General features: G+C 39.0%; 1 protein-coding gene across 2 annotated transcripts; it reads left to right on the forward strand.

Moving 5' to 3' along the window:
* The first annotated feature begins 55 nt into the window (after window positions 1-55).
* LOC121327844 (transforming growth factor-beta receptor-associated protein 1 homolog) lies at window positions 56-21,049 on the forward strand. 2 transcript variants are annotated; one of them, XM_041272105.1, is made up of 12 exons: window positions 56-148; window positions 1,054-1,755; window positions 2,438-2,632; window positions 4,896-5,050; window positions 7,161-7,243; window positions 8,888-9,229; window positions 9,870-9,927; window positions 14,268-14,411; window positions 14,990-15,136; window positions 16,173-16,332; window positions 17,010-17,443; window positions 18,842-21,049. In XM_041272105.1, the coding sequence occupies exons 2-12, from the start codon at window positions 1,071-1,073 to the stop codon at window positions 19,025-19,027; spliced, it is 2,589 nt and encodes an 862-aa protein (XP_041128039.1). In that variant the 5' UTR covers window positions 56-148; window positions 1,054-1,070; the 3' UTR covers window positions 19,028-21,049. The 2 variants fall into 2 exon arrangements, with proteins under 2 accessions (XP_041128039.1, XP_041128040.1); XM_041272106.1 differs by having other exon boundaries at window positions 97-148; window positions 1,057-1,755.
* The last annotated feature ends 2,422 nt before the right edge of the window (window positions 21,050-23,471 follow it).

Here is a 23,471-nt window from a genome sequence, read left to right on the forward strand (position 1 = left end):
TGTCCAAATGACAACATAGTGTGTCACGTGATCGGATGTGAATGGAAACTGGAGCAGGAAATCGGAATTAGTGAAAGGGGGAGGTGAAGTGAGGAAGCAGAGAGGCCGAGAAACGTTGTCATCTCTGATCAAATTGTACACTATTTGGGTAAGGGCTCATATCTGTTTACACACAGATACTGTTTAATTGAGATATTTATTTGAGTGGTAACGTGTGCGCTGTCGCCAGTTGCCTCGGTCTTCAGATTGTCCAGTCCTTACTGGGAAATGTTATTAATGAGTAAGAAAGTACAGTAACTGGGTAAAATCAATCAAGCATAATAATATATAGAATACAAAACATGTATTTTGAGTTGCGAGGCCTGTATTGAGTCGAAGAGGGTCTAGCATTAGCCAGACTAAGGTTAAGTTTATATATTTCATTCATTAAGCTGATGTTAGTGTTAAATAAGGAAATCCTACTGGATTTGACCGATTATGACTTTCGACACTGGTCAGAATTAATTTTAGTATTTTATAGTGCGCATTTAGTGATCCAACTCAAAATATAACTTGTAGTAAAAACAACAAGAACGTGCTTTATCCCATGTCAACGATTGCGCCAAATTCTGTCATGCATTTGTAGTAATTTGCGTGCCATTTATACTTGTACCATTAAATAAGTGTACCATTTTGTACTTACTGTGAAGTTGCTATCCTGTTAACGTGTGTTGAAAATATTAGCTCTATAGATGTTTCCTGTGCCCCTCTTGAACTGCGTGTATTGAAATATGCAATCTGTCTGTAAACATGCACAGAGTTGGTTAAATAATGGAGCCATGCAGTAAAGACATCAATGTTATTAAAGTTGAACATGATTATTAACATACTTGGACTACATCAAATGTTCATGTATTTTATTGATTTATCTATGCAATATTCTCTGTGAACGAGCTGTTTAACACAATATACACTACACTGCAGCTGGAGTTTATATAAGATACACAGAACATTACATTGCATTACAAATAACGAGAACAGAGTAAATTAATACAACTATGTTTCCTTTTGCAGTAGATGGCTGTAACAGAATGAGTGTGAAAGCTTTTGAACTTGTTCCCGCTGTGGAACGAGCGCTCTTGATGGGAGACAAAGCCCAGATAAACATAGAATGCATCGAATGCTGTGGCAAGAACCTGTACGTCGGCACCAGTGACTGTTTCATCTACCACTTCCTGCTAGAGGAAAAGACCACGTCAAAAGAGAAGCTGATCTTTTCAGTCCAAAAACAGCAGCACAAATACCTGGGCCTGAAGAAGCCTGTCAGTGAGCTGAAGGCAGCTTCAGCCCTGAACAGGTTAATTGTGCTGTGTGACACTACGATAATGTTGGTCAACATGTTGAATTTGGATCCCGTTCAGTCAGGAGCTAAAATCAAAGGTGTTGTTACTTTCACTGTGAATGAAAACCCTGTGAATGGAGACCCCTTCTGTGTAGAACTTGGTGTCATTTCTGTCAAGAGAAGGACTATACAGATCTACATGGTGTACGAGGATCGAGTGCAGATAGTAAAGGAACTGTCCACTCCAGAGCAGCCCTCAGCAGTCAGTCTGGATGGCTATTTCCTCTGTTTAGCACTTACAACACAATACATTATTGTAAATTACAGCACTGGAGCTTCCCAGGATCTTTTTCCTTTTGACACTGAGGAGAAGAAACCCATAGTCAAGAGGATCAGCCGAGAGGAGTTTCTGTTAGCTGGACCTGGTGGTTTAGGTGAGTAAAAGAGTTAAGCACACAAGGACTGAATGTGCCCCTCTGCACCAAGTTGATTCCTTCATGGGGAAATACATTTTTGAACTTCCTGCCAATGGATCTCAACTTCAACCTCAATTACCAAGGGGGTATTCAACTTCTTACTGTATTCCATTTTATGAAATGTTACTTAAACTTATAAGATGAACAGGAGTGATTTTACTAGGCATACATGATGGGACAGGCTTAACCAGCCAGATAATTGCCTGAATCTGAGCAAGTTGTGTAAGCCATAAAACGTACTGTACAATGGTGCCCAAAGAGTAAAACATAGACCTACACCTACTGTGGGGGGTATTTTTCTATTGCTAATATGAACTTAAAAACAATTGTGTAAAAGTATTGGAATTTTGCTGGTTTATGGTTTTTTGGGGGGGGTTGGGATTTATCTGTTGCCCGCTTTACCTCACTGAGTAGAATCATCCACTGTTCAGAAATATGCAAATGCTTTATAATGAGCAAGCCACAAACGATGCTTGACTAGATAATCACTGTTACAGCCAGTTTTAAGATACTATTGGTCTGATAACCAATTGGTAGCTGATTGACGTTTATAATTGGTTATAATTCTAAAAATAAACACCAATTCTTATTTGGTCTTGTTTCATAGTTAAACCATTACATCCTTGTAATTTCCTTGCAGGAATGTTTGCCACTGCAGAAGGGATTTCCCAGCGTGCACCTGTCCACTGGTCTGAGAATGTGATTGGGGCAGCAATCTGTTTTCCCTATGTTCTGGCATTGGATGAGGGCTTTGTTACGGTGCATAGCATGTTGGACCAGCAGTTGAAACAGACTCTTCCTTTCAGGGATGGACACATAATGCAGGATTTTGAAGGTACTGTAAGCAATGTATAATTGTTTTAATAGTTTGCTCAGTTCCATCCATAGATTAAAGCCATGTGTTGGGATTTAGACCCCATTCCCATTTGAAATTTAAGGCGGCCTAGGGACGCCTTTTCTCATATGTGATAATAGACAAATGAATACACGTATCATATATAAACATTAACACAGGCAACTTTGCTTTAAATTTATGTAAACATACCTGTCTAATAGAACTGCTTCTGGTATTCAAGTTCAGTTTTGAATGGGGCTTCAGTTTACTTCAGCCAGTATCCAGAGCTGTTCAAAGATGCAGAAAACAATAACAATGGCCCCTAAAGATCAGGTCAACGAGTTTGGCAAGGATGAATTTCATGTTGATGGTAATGTGCTGTGTTGTACTTCATGCAGCAAGGCTGTAGATTACACTCATAGGCAGACCATTGTAGAACACATGGGAAGCGCTAAACATAAACTGAATGAAACAAAACGTAAATAGCAGCAAACTTGAGATTCTTTTCTGTGCTCAACTCCAGCGTCTCACGACAGTCTGGCTGGAGAATGCTGCAGTTCTATTTTACAATAGTCATCTGGATGATGGAAACTAACTCTGAGTTGAACTGACATGATTTTTTATTTATTTATTTTTTTTTAACAACAGGGAACTGTTTGTAATATTTGAAGTAAGAAAGATAAATAAATAAAACAGTTTATTATTGATTAATGGCACAGGTAAGTGTGTAACTTGCTTAGCTTGAATTTGAAAGTGTAAAAAAATGGTATTTTCACTAATATTTCAATGCCTTTATTGTGATTATTACTGGTAATGTTGTTCAGCTGGCGATCGAGCAGTAGTTTATGTATCATGCATGTTGTTGAGCAAAATGTATTTGATATATGACGGTTATTGCTGCATTTGGATTAGGGCACTTCACTTAATGAAGTTGCTGTAGCTACATGTGGAACAAGGGCTTTGTTATAGACCTATGTTCAGTAATCTTCCAAGAGAAGGGGATCCGAAGCCTAGTCAGTTTAAAAAGTAACTTGTTCATCTGATGAATACTTAGGTTTGAAATGAGTGCTATACAGGATTGCTGCTGTCTGGATCTAAGTAAACTTGTGTTTCTCTTTGCTAGTTCACTGAACCTATCAGTTGTTAGAAAAGCAACAGACAATACATATCTTTCATCAATCCCTTTAAAGCTTTTGGTCAAACAGTCTTATAGTGCTAAAACCCCAGCCAAGCTCATATTGTCACCATAGGAGTTTATGAAAATGTGCATAACACTTGTGGAAAATTGTAGTTTTTACTGACATGCATTCTTTGTCACCCAAAGGTGTCTGCACCAAATTTTAGAAAGGTATTTCTTTTCTATTTTGTCTTCTGTCATATGGAATCACCTTGATGTATCAAATTTTAAAAATAGCCAGTTCACATGTACAGTATTATCAGTGTGCCAAAACAATTTGAAAGGGGAATTTACTGACTTTGTTGTGAGGATTATTATTTTAGGGCACTTCCATTCCTAAACCTCAGCATGTAAAAACAAAAGCAGAATACAATACTAAAACCCATACAGACTTTACTCTTTCTGCAATGTTTCAAATAAGATCAAACATTAACTTGAAAACTAGTTGATGGCAAGGTGTTTATCTAGGATTAGATTTAATCAAGTTAAATTCAATGTATTAGAAATAGTATGTTCGACAGTAGAAACAATGATAATGCTCCTACATCATTCTCTGTTAGACAGGCCAGACAAAAAAGCTGTTATATTGCCACAAGAATACGATTATTACTGTACAATTGAAACTGTTTTTAAAAAAATGATTCCAATAGATTTGTACAAAATCGATAAATCAGTACAATTTTTGAGTGTGAAAGGCTTCCAAAAAGTAACATATTTAAGGAGTATTTGTTATTGTAGTACTTTTTTAAAAAGAGGTTTAAGTATAACAGCAACATAATTAAATTGATTTCAGTGTAACCCATGCCTGTTACTGGGTTTGAATCTGGCTCTGAACACAAGTAAAATGAGACCCTCCTTTAGACCAGTAAAAGTCCACGAGTGAATGGCAGGGCACGTTCATGTGGGGGTTTAGGCACACTCTCATAGCTGCAGTATGAAGGGATGCTCTCCTGGTGCTTGCTGTGACAATTCCCCTCATCTTTCACGGGCACTAAATTCATAGCTTATTAGGTATTTTCAAAAATACTGTCTAGTTCTTCCCATAATTATGCTTGTTAATGATTTATTTTCCTTTTTGGAATGCAGGGAAGGTTATTTTAGCCACTACGAAAGAGGTGTATATGCTTGTTCCATTGCCTCTGGAAAGACAGGTCCAGGGCCTCCTTGCCAGTCAAAGGGTGGAAGAAGCTATTCTTTTGGCAGAGGGAGCTCAGAGGAACATCCCAAAAGATAAATTTCTGGTAAGTTAATATTTTAGTTTCATTTATTAAACATATGTATGGGATTTGTACCTCAAGGAATACATTAGGGGTGTGGAATTAAAAAAATCTAGAAAAATTTAATTGCCTCCTCCCTGTCGCACAAAACGCACAAAAAAATAGACTTTAACTTGCAGAATTTTGCTTTTCTTTAACAGTGAATACAATCAATCAATTGGTGATTAATAACCAGTTTTGCCGATTTCTACAATGATAATTCTAAGGCTTTCCCGAGGAACCATCCCCAGTGTGACAGGCTTTTCAAATTACGGCCACTTCTCGATCATCTGCAGAATAAATTTGAAGAAATGTACACACCTGGCCAAAATATATCTGCGGATGAGTCCCTCCTTCTGTTCGAGGGAAGGCTAATTTTTAAACAGTATATTCCCATGAAACGCGGCCCTTATGGAATTAAACTGTACAAACTGCGAGAGCTCCACTGGGTACACTCATTGGTTCAGTGTAAACAGGGAAGGACAGATTGAGCCACCTGGCTGCCTCCCACGGTTCCAGACCACTGAGAGAATTGTGTGGGATACGGTTTTTCTCCTCGTAAACCTGGGCTACTATTTCTACGTTGATCATTTCTACATAGGAATCCCTCTGTTTAGAGCTTGTACACATCCCAAACAATGGAAAAATAAGACCAAACAGGAAGGGATTTCCTCGTCAGTTGGTAGCCAAGAACCAGAGGCGTGGCGAAACCAGCGCTGTGAGGCAATGAAATGTACAAATAAAAAAAGATGTGTACCTCCTCACCACCATCCACGATGAGGCAACATTAGCAGTTCCTGTGCGAGGTACGGGCAGGCACACAAACAAGCCGAAGTGTGTTGTGGACTACAATAAAAACATGGGAGGCGTGGACCAGATGCTTCAGCCAAAAACTTGGTGTGTACATGGTCCAGATTTCTTTGTACAGCAGGCATTTAGTGTACAGTACGGTTCCAGAGAATTGACTCGCTTTTCTGGACTTTCAGACCTTTGTGATAAACCTGAGGATCTCGGCAGCGGCAGGTCCATCATTGTTACTGTAGCAGCTTACTTGGGTTGAAGAAGATGGCGGAACTTTAGTGGCAGAACTAGGGATGCAGCTGTTATGATTTTCCCAAAACGAAACTAAACTGAAACTGACATTTTCATAGAATTCCAATCCGAGTGATCCCGATATTTTCATATAATGAAGAAGTATTGATATTCGCAGCATTTTGCTGGCAGAATTTCCGGGAGCTCATCCCGCACTTTGCTGCATGTAGAGCATATGAAAATCCCTTAGTAATTTTTATATAGTAACACAAGTCAAAAGTTAGGACCAGGCTTACCTGATTGATTCTGACAGCCCTCAGTGTGAATACCCGTGGCTTCATACATACTAGTCTAGATGTACAGATGTCCAGGGTTTTGTTCTTTCCAGGGTTTCTATAGCGGTTAGTTGAGGAGAGGTGCTGGTGCTACAGTAGTACTAACCTTTGTTTAAAAAAAAAAAAAAAAAAAAAGCATCATGTGAAGTAAAAGCTAAACTGGAGGTTTTTGAGCTAAAAAATTAAAAGTTGAGTCTCTCGTCGTGCTTGTTAGTTACTGTGTGTTGACCTAATTTAGACATAATACAATATTTCATAATGATGCTAAACTGACTAAAACAGCGAAATGATTAAAAAATAAAATGAATAACAATAAATAAATACAAGTAAATTGTTAGTGATGTCCCAAACAAAAGTGAAACTGGAATAAGCAACGAACTCTGCGAAGCTGAAAACCGAGTGAAAGGGATGCTATGAACATGGGCATCCTTACTGCTTACTAACTGGTTCCAAAATTACCTGGATTCAAAGGGGCTCTGGAGCCTACCACCTGGATACCTAGTGTGGAGTATGGTGTGTAAATAAGTGAGGGAAAAAAAATCCTCATTAAATATATGAAACTGAGGCACTTACACAACAAAATGTGAAAAAAAAAGTTCAAGGGGGTGTAGACTTTCGATAGGCTCTGCATCCACCCAGAAGAAACTGTATGTATTTATTATATTATATATTAGTATATTTTCTGGTATCTACTACAACAACCAACTGCTGTTTACCAACTTTTTTAGGTGATGTACAGAAGAATTCTGCAGCAAGCGGGATTTATACAATTTGGACAGCTTCAATTTTTAGAAGCTAAAGACAATTTCAGGTAACAAATAAACAATCTTCACACCACTGCCACAGTTCCAGTTATATAAGTTATGGAAATGTGATTTGATGCACAATTTCTGTATTCTAAAACATACTAATATGTCCTGATCATAAACTAGCACTACCATCCTTCTAGGGACGGACCTGTTTTGAAACTATTCTGAGAGAAATAAAGCTATTGTAACAGTATACAACTAGAATATAACTTTTGCTGTAACTTCATACTTAATATTCTGCGTTTCCGGTTTATTCTGAATTTTAACGAAAAATTACAGGATTTACTATGCTGGTCATAGTAACTACTAGGTTGATCTAAAACTAAATTGAAATACTTGCACAAAAATAACATTTTTAGTGGATGAAGAGTAGGGAGAAAACATAAATTAGTTTATGAATATTGAAAAGAAAATGAATGTTTCGAAGTATACAAAAAGCAAAAATAATAGAAGTGGGTCAGATGAGACAGAGGAAGCATAGCGCTGCAAATACTGCTGCATTGAGGTACATGTTCACGCTGACAATAAAAGAACATACTGAAAAATAAGTGACACATTAAACTAAAACAAGAAAGTGAACTGAGACCAGCAATCCATTTATGCTGCTTTTACACACGCTTTAATAAAACGAGAGCGCAGAATGACTGTGTTAATGAGTTTGTCAGAGCTCTGTGCTTTGCTGGACAGCCACTATTTATTGCAGAGAGGTATGTATTGGTGACTTTGTGCGACAGTACTGTCTGTCCATCAGCTCAAACACTGCCTAACACCGACAATCTTAATCATACATATTTGATAGAAAATGCTGATGCTTTAGTTGGTAAACTTATGGAACGCATTGATGGAAATGTCTGGTGTGATTTTTGACACATCTCCTGATGGCTTGCACCACCCAGTTCTGTCAATTTTCTTTTCTTTTTATGATTTCAAGATGAAGAAACCTAGCTTGTTTTGTGCTGATGTCATGTTCATACCTTCTGTAGATACTATTTCCGTCAGCACAGTGATTGCCCAAACGTTCGCAAACTGCCAGCTGACTTGGGAAAATGTGGCTTCGACTTGCACAGATTCTGCATACATGCATGCCAGGGACATTAACCAGAACTGCTATGCATCATATTCCACATATAAAGTGTGTATACTGAGATTTTTCCCCCCTCAATTTTTACCGATTTTTCAATTAAAAACAATTTTTTACCAATTTCTATTCCTATTTTAATATATGTGAAAAATTGCTGGAATTTATTTTTTTTTTAAAGGTAAAAACCGAAAACATGGAACACTATTTATACTGTTCATACTATTTTATTCCTTAGTGAGGTGTTGCCTTTGCGCTTCCAAATAGGGCCTGTAAAGAATTGTGACGAAAAGAAAAATAAATCTTTCCCCAATGTGGAATACAGCCTGGGCTTTGAAAAGATTAGATCAGGTATGCATATATCGAGTCAGTTGAAAATTACAACGGTCTAATTTCAACCAACTTTTGAATCGTTAAAGTTGAAGATATTTTTTTTTTTCATAAACTCAAATCTAAGTACTTCCATGTGCCACGACAGGCATATAAGAAAACCGCAAAGGTATACCTTGACGTTCAGCTATACTCCTTTTTTTATTCTAATCTTGTCTTAATGTTAAATTTGCTGCAGGAAAGGTCAGCTTGATGTCCGGGAGCTCATTTCTTTATATCCTTTGCTACTGCCTTCAACTTCGACATTCACACGCTCACATCCCCCGCTGCACGAGTTTGCAGATCTGAACCATCTCGCCCAGGGGGACCACGAGAAGATCACCAAGTGGAAGAGGTTTCTGATCAGCTACTTGAAAGAGATCCGCAGCACGGAGGTTGCTAATGGTTACAAGGAGGACGTGGACACAGCGTTGCTGAAGCTGTACGCAGAAGCAAACCATGAAAGCTTGTTGGATTTGTTAGTTTCAGAGAACTTCTGCCTTCTTGTGGACAGTGCTCCGTGGCTTGAGAAACACAAAAAGTATGTATCTTGTAGCATTATTTATTGTGATTGTTAATAACATCTTTCTTCTATAGGCTCATTTTTTGCCCTTTAAACGTCATATACTGTAAAGCCATAAATATTTGTAAGCCTTTTATTATGCACAAATCTCTAATTCCACTAACAATACAGACTTTGTATATTGCAGCAGGTTGCCAACATTTCTGGAGCAAAATCGGTTTTATGGATATGATTCGCCAAATATTTTGGTCGCAAATATTTATGGCTTTACAATATCTTTGTTCCAACAACAGTGGCATTTGAGGGAGCTTTTACAAAGAAAAGGGCAGCAATATGACATTCAGTAGGCAAAATTAAGATTTTAGCTGGAGACATATAGCTTTGGATCGTCAGTTGTTCTGTGAACAATCCCCCTGTTTCAAAGGTCACTCTTGAAATCAGGACTTACAGGATGTGTTGCAGTAAGAATACATCTGTTAAGAAAGGGGAATAAGATTTAAAGGCTAAAATATGCACAAGAGCACAGAAATTGGACTATAGAACAATGGTCAAAGGCGCTTTGGACTGTTAATAGCTAGACAGTGACACCTGTGCCTTTCTGCCAGTTCTGTTCTCAATTCAACGCTTGTTTTCTTTATATGTTTCCTCTTATTTTTAGATATTTTGCACTAGGACTTCTCTATCATTGTAATGGTCAGGATGATGCTGCTGTGCAGGTAAGTTAAACAGCTTTGCAGTGAAGCCCAGTCCAGCTTTCACGGTCAAAATTAAATCCTCTCCCCTCACCTGAGCCTATTAGATTATGTGTAGAGTTTCATTTCCTTTCAATTCGAAGACGACCACCAACAATACTTTTGTGATATGCCTGCCACAGGTCAAGTATTCACTGAGCATTTTATTTTACATCAGAGCTACCGATAGGCCCCTCTGGGGAGCGACGTCCTCGGTTCCGCCTTCCAAGGAAACAAATAGTCACTCCATGGAGCTCACTTCCTCTTTTGCTTATCACCGCGGTAAGGTAAGGTACTAACCTGTCCAGCTGTTGTTTACTGGAGTTCCTGCTTTATTTTTTAAAAATATTGAAGTTGCCCTGCCGCTTCCCTGGAATTAGTAAACTCAGCTTCTGTGAACTGAGCTATAATCGTTGTGCAGCTGTGCTTCGTTAATTTTACTCTTTTCATCCGTCTGCATTGCTTGCGCTTTCTAAAAAAAAAAAAAGACGTGTGATTCCTACACCGTGGCCTGGTTCTAGCTTGCCCCACTGTTGAGTAGACTTCACATTGGTGCGTTGGGCCTTCAAAATAAGTACTTCCCATTCTTACTGTCTATTAAAGTAGTTCAGCCCGCGCCTACCTAGACGCCTGTCCTCAGTACCCTCGGTGCTTTCACCCTCTGTGCTTGGCATCCTTGGTGCTTAGACGCTCTGTGCTTCGACGCTCCATGCTTCAGTGCCCCGGCACTTTAGTACTCAGACATTAGACGCCCCAGTATTGCACATCCTCGGTGCTTCGGCACTTCGGGGCCTCAGAGTCTCTGTGCACACGATGCCCTCGGTGCTTCGTTGCCCTTGGTGCCTCGGTGCTCCAAAGTTTTAACGCCCTTGGTGCTTGGTGCCTCTCAGTGCTGTGGCACCCTTGGGGCTTCAGAACCTCGGTGCTTCGGTGATTCCGTTTAGATGCTCCTCAGTGCTTTGGCACCTTCAGGGCCTCGATGTCCCCCCTCTGAGCCTTGCTGCACACCGTGAGTGCGGTGCTTCTGCACACTCTGTGCCTGACTGCTCCAGTGTTTGGAAGCCCCCAGTGCTTCTGCACCTCAGAGCCTCAGCGCCACCATTTCTGGACACACTCAGTGCTTGGGCAATCAATATTCTCACTCTTTCGTTCCTCGTTACTGATCCCGCGTGCATGTAGTGTGACCACGATGGCGAAGATTCCAAAGTTCTATGCCTGCACATTTTGCGGCAGGAAGCTTCCTACAGTGGACAGGCACCTCCTCGGTGCGGAGTGCTAAGCAGGCGAGACAATCGCAGCAGGCACTGAACATACCCGATTCAACCGATTGCGGTCCTATGTCAGACCAGGTGCGACATTACAATTTTCCCTTTCCACTCTGATGTCAGACCCTGCCTGACATCATCAGAAAGATGTAAAGCGCAGGTCTCTTGTAGTTTTTTCTCCAGAAAAAGCAGAGAAAACCTTTCAATGGCCAAGTGAGACCGACAGGAGCCGAATGAAGCCGAAAAAAAAGGGCTTATCTGAAACAAAGGAGATAGCTGCTTCTGCATCCAGCGCTCAAAGAATATTACGGACATTTGCAGAGCTTTTTGAGATGTTATAGTAATAAAATAATGACTTGGATCACATTATTGAGGAGCGTGGTGATAAAACAAGTGATCAGGAGTGGATTTGTCCATATGCACATCTATAAAGAGGTATGTGAAAAATACACCGAACAAGGGGTGGGGCTTGGCTGGAGATGCAGTACTGTGTGTACTTTTGTGATTCAGTGCCTTTTTGGACCGCTAAGGGTTAAAGGACCAAATGGTGTGGAGTATTTGGCCAGGCAGCAGGACCAAACCCCTGTTCCACCTGGTCGGTCTGCTGGACATCCATGCACATAAATATGCTAGAGCTGCGATCGGTTCATCTCGCTCTCCAGCATTTTTCCTGGCGCTGCAAGGGAGGTGTCCTGGTCAACGGACAACATGTCGGTAGTGGCATATGTCAACCACCAAGGTGGACTTTGTTCCCCAGGGTTACGTCGCATAGCCTTCTGACTATTGACGTGGGCCAAACAGAACCTGCTATCCCTCTGGGCTGTTCACCTTCCCGGAGTAGTGAGTCGGGCAGCGGACCTTCTCTCAAGGAAGTGGACCTCAGGTAATGGAACGCATTTGGTAGTGGTTTGGCAAAGCCTGAGTCGATCTCTTTGCCACAGCGGAAACGACTCGCTGCCCCCTGTGGTTCTCCCTCTGCCACTAGGCATCGACGACCTAGCCCATGAATGGCCCAGGACACACTTGCATGCATTTCCACCAATACCGTTGTTCCCATCCTTTCTAGGTCTGGCCCCTGAACAGGACCGTCTGTCCGATGTAGGGCTTTCAGATGTGGTTGTAGGTACACTGCAGAAATGCTAGGGCCTCTTCCACAAGGTCATTCTGTGCCTTCAAATGGAGATATTTTCAAGACTGGTGTCTGGCCGGGATCATAACCCTCTCTTGCCCTATAGCAACTATTCTTACAAGAACTGCTGGATGTGGGGAAAATCCCCTTCTATGAAAGTGTGCCTGGCAGCCAATGTACTGGAGGCTCTCACTAAGGCCCCGGAGCCCATTCATTCCACAGAGTTGAAACACCTCTCTATGAAGACAGCCTTTTTGATCACCTCCGCCAAGCGGGCTCCTGCATGCGCGTCTGGGACGACGGAAACAGAGTATCGTCTAAAGGCTTTCCATCCCCCTCCATTTTCTTCGGAGGAGGATCAAAGACTAAACTCCCTCTGTCTGGTTTGGGCATTTAGATGTTATGTCAGTCTGACCAGCTCTTCGTCTGTCATGGTGCAAGGACCCTGGGTCAAGCCCTCTCAAAGCAGCGGCTGTCTCACTGGATTGTGGACGCAATTTCGACTGCATATACTAATGCCGGCCTACCCCCACTTGGGCGGGTGGCTGGGCAGTCTACCAGAGGAGTGGCTACAGCATGGGCCCTCTTTAGAGGAGCCTCATTATCTGACATATGTACCGCGGCTAGTTAGGCTACTCCACCTACTTTCACCAGGTTCTACCGGCTTAATGTGGCACAAGGGTTCATTAGGCACAAGGGTCCTTGATGTTGCATGCTTGCTGGAGGACGTCACTCCCCGGAGGGGCCTACTGGCAGCTCTGACATAAAATCCTCAGTGAATACCCCACCTGTGGCAGGCATATCCCAAAAGTGTTGTTGGTGGCTGTCTTCTCTTTCAGGGAACCAGGGTTACGTCTGTAACCTAACGTTATCCCATGCTGCATAGATTTGACCCATCAATGTTTGTCAACAAACTGAGACTGTAGACTTATTTTAATCTTTACTGTGCCTAAAACCTAAGTTAACAACAAACAGTATTTGAAAGCAGATCATAAATAACTATGCTGTACCACCACTAATTATATCTAGCTGCTTTTATCAGAACATGATATAGTAAGTGTTGTTGTGTATTGCAAGAACAGGTAGCTGATGGGGGATATATGCAGTGTAGACAGGAGAGAGAAAGAAGAAAAATCCCTGAGCAAGAATCATCTGTGATCCATACCAAACATTGCTGGTGAAGGTTAAATCTCCATGGATATATCTGTAAATATCATGGGATGTGATCAGTAATTAAATGCTCAGACAAAGCGTATTAGACCAGGAAGTACTGACAAATCCACACTACTGCTGATAGTCTTTGAAGCAGTCCATATAGAGATTTAGAACTATGTCAATGGGTACTAAACCACAAGTCTCCTGCAATGTGGCAGAAATAATTTGTCACAAGCTAAAACTAATAACTACTGTTTCAAACCAAATGAAGGCATTGTAACGGATTTTTTTTTTTTTTTTTTTTTAAATCTACCTAAATAAAGGGCATATTTTCACAGCGTTTACTCCAGTTTTTTTTTTGTAATCAACTTTGTATTATACCAAATGCAAGCAACACATAACAATAAGGAACAAAGAAGCTATTTTAAGCCCCCCCCCCCCCCCCGCCCCCCCCCCAATCCGTTACAGGGTCTTTGGTACTTTTTCTCTTTCGACGACAATTAAATTTACGTATATAACTAAAGTACAGCTGTCGAGTTCATAATAAAATGCTACAAAGCATTACAAGCACTTTCAAAGACCATAGTAAATCCTTTAGTAGTTATAGCTTCAAAATTGTCACATGTAGCACACACACACACACACAATGAGAAGTATTTTGTGACCCCATTGATTTAATTAAAAAGTTACAATTGGCCTGTGCTGCATAGCCTTCTAATGTCAAGATGTTTTCCTGTAGGCATCAGTAAAAGTGATTTCTCTTTGTCGCTCCTCAGTTGTGGGTGAGAATAGTAAAGGGTGAACTTCAAGATACTACCCGGCCAGACCTGTATGAGTATGTGGTGGATTTTCTTAGCTTCTGCTCAAGTCAGGAACTGGTCTGGAAATATGCAGACTGGGCCTTGCAGAAAAATCAAAAGGTTGGTACAGTGAATGCCATTTGCCATTACTCCTGAGGATAGCTGGATAACTCACTAGGCACCGAAGGGGTTGCGTCGGTTGTTTATGGCTGTCATCATGAATGAAATCACCGCAGCACTGCTTAAAAAATATGTTATGTTTGTATCAAAATTGCTTCCTCTGATTTGAAGTGAGATTTTTCCATTTAAAAGTGAATGAGATCTAATAACTCAGATGTTTAACCAGGTTGATGGTTACTGAAGCAAATTGTATTTGTAAACCAAGTTTGTGTCATTTTTTTTCTTCATAGTATGATCAGGTACACATCTAATGTAAAAATATCGAAATGTCATATTGTGGTACAAAGATGTTTGAGGTTGATAGGTAGAGATGAAAGATAATTAATACTTAATTAGGTTCAGAAACTAAAAGAGAAACATGGGGAATAAGGAGATACATCACCACACCTTGTTGTGTTTTTGTTAAAAATCCCTTTTTGATCGGCAGTACAAATGTAGATTTTGAAGTAAAGCTTCGCAAACGTTGCACGTTTCAAGTTCGGATATTCTCAGTTAATACAGCTACAATCTGTTTTTAGGTTGGTGTTCAGATTTTCACAAGAAGGCCTGTGGATGAAGAAAAGACAGGCAAATTGAATCCAGATGATATCATCAAGTACCTGCACAAATACCCCCAAGCTGTCACTCAGTACCTTGAGCACCTTGTGCTGGACAGAAAGATTCAGGTACTGTGTGAGCTTTTAGAGATGTCAAGGACTGTGGTTCATTCTGATGTATGACCTTCTTTGTACAGGATACAATCACCAATGTTTACCTACTGCATGCTCTTTTGTGGTAGCTGTGCTTCTTCACTACCCATCAATCTCGTATACGACTTTGATTGCCAGAGCGTTAAACATGTTTACTGTAGCAACCATAGCAACTGTACCATCTCTTGCAGTGCATTATGAGAACCATGGATTAGATATGTCAAGGAAAGCAAATCAATTTCCCTATTTTAACAATCCCAACAGGCACATTGAAATCACGGACCTAAAGATAATGTTTAATGCCACTGGGAGTAGAGTTTAAAATTAATGCTGGTGTCCATGACTTTAGTAGAGCATTGAACTTTACCAACTCTGCTTGAAATGTCACTTTGACAAAAAAAAAAAAAAACAGCTTTTTTTCAGTTGTGTGAATTGAACTAGTCTTTTCAAACTTTAAACTATTTCCTAAAGGTATGTAAAAATCTAAATTTGTATTTCCTGCCTTGTAATGCTGGTGTGAAAACCCTCCGAATGTTATATAAAACAAACATTTTTGTTTGTAGTTGAATATGGTTTGAAGTTTACCAGTTTTGAATTAAGTGATCAGTAAGTCAGTTCGGTTCACATTGATACTGTGAAAACCACACACACACACACACACACATATATATATATATATATATATATATATATATATATATATATATATATATATATATATATATACTTGCGCGACTCATTTTTTTCTGTTTATATAAAAAATACATCTTAAAGTAGAATTTTCATCTGTTGTGTGCTTCACAAACACACCATTTCCCCATTCTGTCATGATTTTGAACAAATTTCCGTGAAAAGATCCCAGTTTTAGGTATAACGTATGAAATTATTATTACATAAAATAAAATAAAAAAAAAGTGAAGAATGAATAAATATGTTGTATATTTAGATATTATTGGACCAACGTAGATCTCTCCATCAGTTGACGAGTTGTTTTTCTTTTGTTCCTCTGTAGAAAGAGAAGTTCCACACTCACCTAGCAGTACTCTACCTTGATGAAGTCTTGCAGCTGCATTCTCAAATTGACCAACACTGTGAAGAACTGAGCCCTGCCAGAGCCAAACTGAGAAGCCTCCTTCAACAATCCTGCCTATATAGGGTGCAACTGGTGCTAGGTAAGACCTGTGTTATAGCATTCATTCCCACGCCTTCCTGGCACAGCTGTATGAACTAAATTAGATCCATCATTATCATGAAAAGGTAGATAACCATGATCTGTATCCACTGTATTGTATGTGTCAGTTGTACTGAATGCCACTCCTGATGTCGGACTGCACCCATTTGAGTCCCTGTGCATTATTTTCTGGGCATAAAGAGTTTATATCTATTTAGAAATGCACTTAACACAATCTGTGCGAAATCTGCTTTACTGTTAACCGAGGGACAGGTGGGTGACAAAGATTAGTCCACATGTTAAAAAAAGAAGGCAACCCAATTTAGCACAGCTCTCTGCTTAAGAGTGGCCCTGGACAGAATGCATTTAACTCCATTCTATCCTTTTTGCTAAATTAAGTCAGTACCTGCTAACTTTTTAAATCCTCGATATCCCCTGTGGTTGAAATTTGTTGCATGTCTTTAGTATAACTCTGTTTTACCCCAGATACAACACAAACCTCATCTTTTGTCAGTGCAGAACTACAACAGGGGAATTAGGAAATACACAAACAAAAGTCAAGGGTCTGAATTACCAGCAGATGCCACTTAAGAACATTTTAGTTTTATTTTTGTAATGTCAGAAATAAAACCTGCAAACCAGTCTGTCTATTTATAGTTTGTTCTGATATATTGGCAGGTAAAATTAAAGACACAGATCTTAACTTGGAGCGCGCTATATTGTACGGGAAGCTGGAAGAGCATGACAAAGCCCTGCACATCCTTGTTCACCAGCTGAAGGATTTCCAGGCAGCAGAGGACTATTGCTCGTGGAACTCAGAAGGCAGAGACTTGTCTTACAGGCAAGAGCTATTTCATATGCTACTGGCAGCATATATGGACCCTGCTGTAACTAACGATACATTAGTAATGGCTGCGGTAGACCTTTTAAATAGCCACGCTGAAGTGTTTGACGCAGTCCGAGTTTTAAGACTTGTTCCGGGTAACTGGTCAATACAGCTACTATGTCCATTTCTGAGAGGAGCAATGAGGGAAAATATGCATTCTAAACGGATGTCTCAAGTGGCCTTGGGATTAGCAAAATCAGAGAATGCGATTTACAAGCATGAGAAGGTGAGTGAGATGACCTTTATATCATTTAAGGAAATTTAACATTAGAAATATGTGCACAGGGTATTCATCAGACACTATGGGCAAGTGGTTTGTCTATACTGGTCAGCTTTTAATATAAGGGTTTTTTTCAGTGCTTTAGGTCCTGACCAGTGAAGGTCAGTGTTGAGTCCAACAGCTTCTATGTAGAGTTCAGTGTAAAGAAAATGTATAAGGCTGCATTCAGAATGGGTCCATTTCAAACTGACAGTCTGGTTCATTTAGTATGAAACAGTGTCAGGATCAAACCCTCTAAATGAACCCAGTGTGAACACAGCCTAAGATTTATTTATTTATTTACTGTCTAACTTCATTATAACAAATCCCCATGGGACTTGGAGTAATGTTCGTTATATCAGGTTGTTCACTATAACAGGGTTTGGCACTTTGCTGTATCAGATAATGAAGAAACGCCGAAATTGAATTGAACATCTTTATACAGTATACAGTAGTTCTTTCAAGACAACTTCACACTGATCAACATTTAAACTGTATACTTGAAAGAAAACAGTAAATAAATGAGAAAAAAAGTATTGTTGCATGCTGAATAAAGTAATTATGTTCTCTTTCTTTTGAAAAACATATCCAGTGTAGATTGCTTCATAATTTTTGTGCTTTTCTCAATGCACTCTGTTTCAATCTTGTTACCTTCTCATGCCTGTTGCCATGTTTGCAGTTTGTGTGAAGATGGCAACAGTTGCATACGTCACACATGATTCACCCTGCAATAGGTTATCTATAATCGGCCTGATCTTCGAATTAGCCTGCCATGGTCTTTGTTTTCACTGAGAGAATAACACATTCACACTGGAGAAAGTTCAGTGTCAGTCACTACCGAGATTGTTTTATCCGGGTAGATTTTATAAAAGTGACTGTTCTGATAGGGCTAATTTACATTGAAAAAAACTGTTCTTGCTGCTTGGATTGTTAAAAAAGGGGGTTTGTAATAATGAAGTTAGATTGTATTTATTTATTTGGGGGCTTTAACTTGGTCTAAGTGTAAACTAGTTTTTGTCAAATTTGTGCAATTGTAAACTGTCTTGAAAATGATAAAAAAAAAAACAAAAAAAAAAAAAAAAAACAACAAAAAACAGTAAATGGATGTATCAGTTTAGAAAAATTAGAGATAGTAAATGTTATGATACATGAGAAACTGCACGTGACCAGATTTAAAAGGCCTGTCACCTGAAGCCATAATCAAAGACGTGACCAGTAAAAGTCCTCAAGCCATTCTCAAGGACTCCCAAGACTGAGTATTGTATAGGACAAAATGTGTTGGCTTAAGAGTTACAAGCAAGCAACATTTGAAAGAGAGAACATAAATGGCTGTGTACTCTGACTAATAGTTTTTTTTTTTTTCAGTTAAAATATAAAGGTCTTATTAACCTGTCTGAGAAAAAGGGCTGCCAGCTGTGTCACAACACTTTCAGCGCGCCTGAATTTGTTTGTTATCCCAGCGGCGTTCTTGTGCACATTCACTGCGCAGCGAAGAGGAACAGAGACTCTGCAAGTAAGCAGCACTTTACAAACCCCGAAAACCACACATGAAAGACCCTAATAATGTCTGTGAACATTCCCGCCCCCTTGAGAAATGGAAACGGAAAGGGAAGAAATACTGTTGCTGTCTGCAAGGAAACGTCCCTAGAAAGCCCAGGCTGGGGTAGCAGGTAAACTGTTAAGATGTGAGCTTTGAGCACTGGACACTTTCAACCTTTATATACAGTATGGCAAGTGTTGCATAAACCAGAAGTTAGTTATTTTGTGTTCTTTTCCATATAAACAGTGAACCTGAATGACTGAACAAAGGGTTCGGTTTTCCCCTAACAGTTTCCTTAATTACACTGCAGATATTTACTTTTCTGTTAAAAGAAAAAGCAGGGTTAATTTTACCCCATCATGTGTCCCCTCCACCTAAATTGTCACTTTAAAGTAAGATAAGAGAACCTTACGATACCGATTTCACACTAGGCTTTAATTTGGTATTGAAGGTGTTCTTGGACTAGTTACTGTTTGTTTTCAAGGGAAGTTCAAATTGCTTCCAAAATGATTTCCAACCCGCACAGGAAGTTTCACTACCACTTAGTTACTTTGAAAGTAAAAGTGTGCAATCCCACTGTTGTGTTTTGAAGGGAAGTACACCTAAGTAAATGTACTACTAAACAGTGGGCTGATTTTAACTTTCTTAAACAGCTTTGATCTAATGAAACCGTTGAAATAATTAAAGGGTTATTTTATAAAATAAACTAAAAAAATAAATAAAAAAAAGTCTCTCTAAGGGTGCCTCTGAGTCTCATGAGTATTTAAAATCTTTCTTGTCTTTTAACTGTAAGTAAACTGCCAGGATTGGTCCTACTTTTATAATTTGGTAGCATTATGATCCACCAGCATTTAGATATATTGAATTGATCCCAGTGTCTGCATTGCAAATGTTTGTTCCTTGTTTCCTGTATAAACGTCCTTTCCACACTGTGGTTCTGGTGTATTCATGCACAGGTCAAATAAAATTGATGGCACATTCAAATTCAATTGTCCATTCAATGTTTTTTTTTTTTTTTTTTGTACTGCACAGCAAAATTTCACTTAGCTTTCTAATATGAAGGCAACAGTGAGGGATTGGGTTTTAACTAGTCCAGGAAAGAAGATCAGATTATAGTTTGCTGAGTAAAAGGATATGTATGTTTAGTAGTGCTGGGACGAACATGGTGTTCATGTTTGGATGTCTGTTCAATATTCGTTCATTTGCAAAATGTTGTCAAAGCCATTATATGTAAGTTGAAAAATATCTCAGAAGTAAGAAAAACTTTGCTTTACCCTCATGATGAATTAAATCCCAAAGGATGCCATACAGTAGTTACAGTTAAACAAAAAAAAATCTTGTGTTGTAATCCCAGACATTGACAATAAACAATGTGACCATAGACACATTTCACAAAGTAATAAAATAACTTTTTAACTTGGAATAAACACTTGAAATAAATACATGTGGAAATGGGGGCTTGTGCAATGAAAAAAGACATTTGCTCACTGTTTTATTTCTCTTTTATTACATTCCACATAACAAAAACTAGGACTGCATCATTTCTTTTGCAAGTTGGAGTGACATCCCTCATATCATATTGCAGACAGAAACGGACCCGGTTGACCTCCTTCCTAAATCTGAAGCAGCACTGACAACTTCACATGTATACAGCCTAATCTGAACTCTGTTTAAAATACTAGAGAAATAGGGGACTGAGATTGGCTCACACAGACTAGAGCTATCTTCCCTCTTGCTAATTTAGAAACTGTCATGTAAATTCTGGCAAGGTGGTAAATCTGTACAAGGCAAAACACATAGTGATATATATTTCTCATTTCTGTCAACTGTTATATCTGACAGACACTCACAGGTTTTTTGTTTTTTTTTGGTCTTTGAATACATGTAAAATGATTGTTCTGATACAGGTATTTGTCCCAGCACTAATGTCTAGACAAGTACTTCAACATCAGAACTAATAATTTGCTAACACTAAAGCGTTTGCCCATTAAGCATCCATGGATTTGTTTTGTTTTTTCACATTATCCTTTGATGATTACTTCAAGTGAAATGTAAGAGCAACATTACGTTTTCCCATTTGTGCAATATTTTTGCCGGGTTGCTGTAGGACTAAGGATTCAGTTTTACTTTCAGACATTAAGGTAGACAAAAGGTTGGACAAAGTTTCAGCTGTAGTGCTTGTCCTACCTTATCCAGCGAAGAACATGTATGGAAAGTCGCATCACCGACAGCGATGAAAACCCAGCTACTAAGAACATGTACCCCCCCCCCCCCCCCCCCCCCATGCGCAGATACACCTTAATGAAGTTTCAATAACTACTGAAGATCTTAAGATTTTTTGAAGCTGTATAGGTAGCAGCATGAAAACTTTCCATTATATCTGAAATCTCTTTGTGACATATTTATACGCTTAGAAAATATTTGATGATCACAGGTTTATCTGTCCCCCTCATGTAGGTATATCCTTATACTGTTACACTGTCTTACACTGCTATATAATGTCCTGCTATTCTGTATTTTTCAACACTGCCTTACCCTCTGTACTTTGCATCTTGTGCAAAGGGCTAAATATTTTTTATTGAACTTTGGTTATGTTATCAGAACCAAATGTATTTATTTAACCTGAACAGAACCCTCAGAAGGGACTAGACGGTAATGATTTTAGATCTTTATTATCCTTTTGTTGTAATGGATTACTGAACGTGTTTCCAAAAGGTTGAACCAGACGTCATTTTAAAAGGTGCAGATCAGCCTATTTAACTATTGAATGTTTATTCTCAGCTTGCTAACATGATTCAATCTGAATACTTTGTTAAAAATGTATATGATATTGCAAACTGATTGAATACATTATCAATAATCCTGATTGTCAAAATAATGTCTTTATTTGACAAGTGAGAAGGGACAGACAATTCTACATTCCCTATCAAACTCATGTTGAGTCCACTACTACAGCAGGGGTGAGAAACCTGAGCTGACCTTACAAGAGCTACTTGTGCTGCCCTCAGACATCACTGAGGGCCATGAAGACACTCTTACAACACGGTTCCATTGCTACAAGTTTAATTCTTTGATTTTGATCATGTTTGATATTTTATATATGGAATAATGATATAAATTCAACGACATAAACAAGCTTTGCTTCCTTATCTATCCATCCATCCATCCATCCATCCTAGGGAGGAGGGCTGTAGTAGAAAATTGGGAAGACGATTGTTACAGACAGGGTTATAATGCCTGATACTGCAGGCTGAGGGCATTGCACCCTGGAGGTAACAATAGTCTTCCTGAGGGGCATTTCATTTTCATCTAAAAGTCATATTTACTTGCATATTATTATATTTTCATATAATTATATAATCAATATTTACTATATATATATATCGCATATATATATATATATATATATATATATATATATATATATATATATATAGGGATTTCATTGCTGGCATTGCAATATATTCATGTAGCGTTGTAATGATTTTCGTGACATTATAACAATACAGAAAACGATACTACTACATTGACCAAATCTCTTCCAATCGCTTCCACTTAGCGAAGCACAGTACAAAAAAGCGCAAGGGGCAATTCAGCCTATGCATTTGTTGTGCGATATATCATTTCAAGTTTAAAACTTTAGCATGAATATATCAGAATAAATACAGTAAAATGTTTAATTAAAAAAAAAAAAAAAAACTTTTACGAAAAACCACACTTTCAAAATATAATTTGTACCAATCGCTCAGATTTTGAGCTCCGGCCCTCTTCAGTTCCTGTTTGGAAGCACACCAAAACAAACCATACTCCTTCGTGTACCAAGGCTGGGGATCAGATAGTCCTCAACTTTGTTCCGCTAATTTTTTCATTGCAATTGGTATTTAATTAGTACGCAGCTGGGGAATTTTATTCTAATAAACTCCTGTACATTTATTCTACTTTACTTTTGTGGCCCATCTTTTTGTTTTCTGGTTTGCTGATTTTCATCTGCTATACAGAATATACAGTTTAATTGCGATGCAAGTTCTATTTCTAATTTAGTAGCGCACACACACACACATATATATATGAGAATGAACCAATACTTTTAATTGCTTTATTGTATTTAATACAAACTTAATAACGTTATAAACCATTTTAGGAATAACCAGAGCTAGACCATTGGACCAGCTATACCACTGGATTGAGATTACAGCTGGTGTTATTAAAGGCAGTAGTGTTATTTAAACTAGCCAAGATGTTTCTAGTGCTATTGTAGTCCTATCCAGAATTAAAGAAGGGCAGGTAGGCTTTAGTGGGGGGAGGGGGGCACTATTGTGTACCAGAAATGGGCAACACATTGAGTTGTGAGGTGTAGGTAGGGCTTTAATTCATATCTATTGTGCTCTACAACAAATAATGTGAAATTCCTCCAGGTCAAGTATGGTCTAACTCAGACCAGTGCCATTTGCAGGA

Source organism: Polyodon spathula, chromosome 15 (genome assembly GCF_017654505.1).
Source record: "Polyodon spathula isolate WHYD16114869_AA chromosome 15, ASM1765450v1, whole genome shotgun sequence".
Classification (NCBI taxonomy): domain Eukaryota; kingdom Metazoa; phylum Chordata; class Actinopteri; order Acipenseriformes; family Polyodontidae; genus Polyodon; species Polyodon spathula.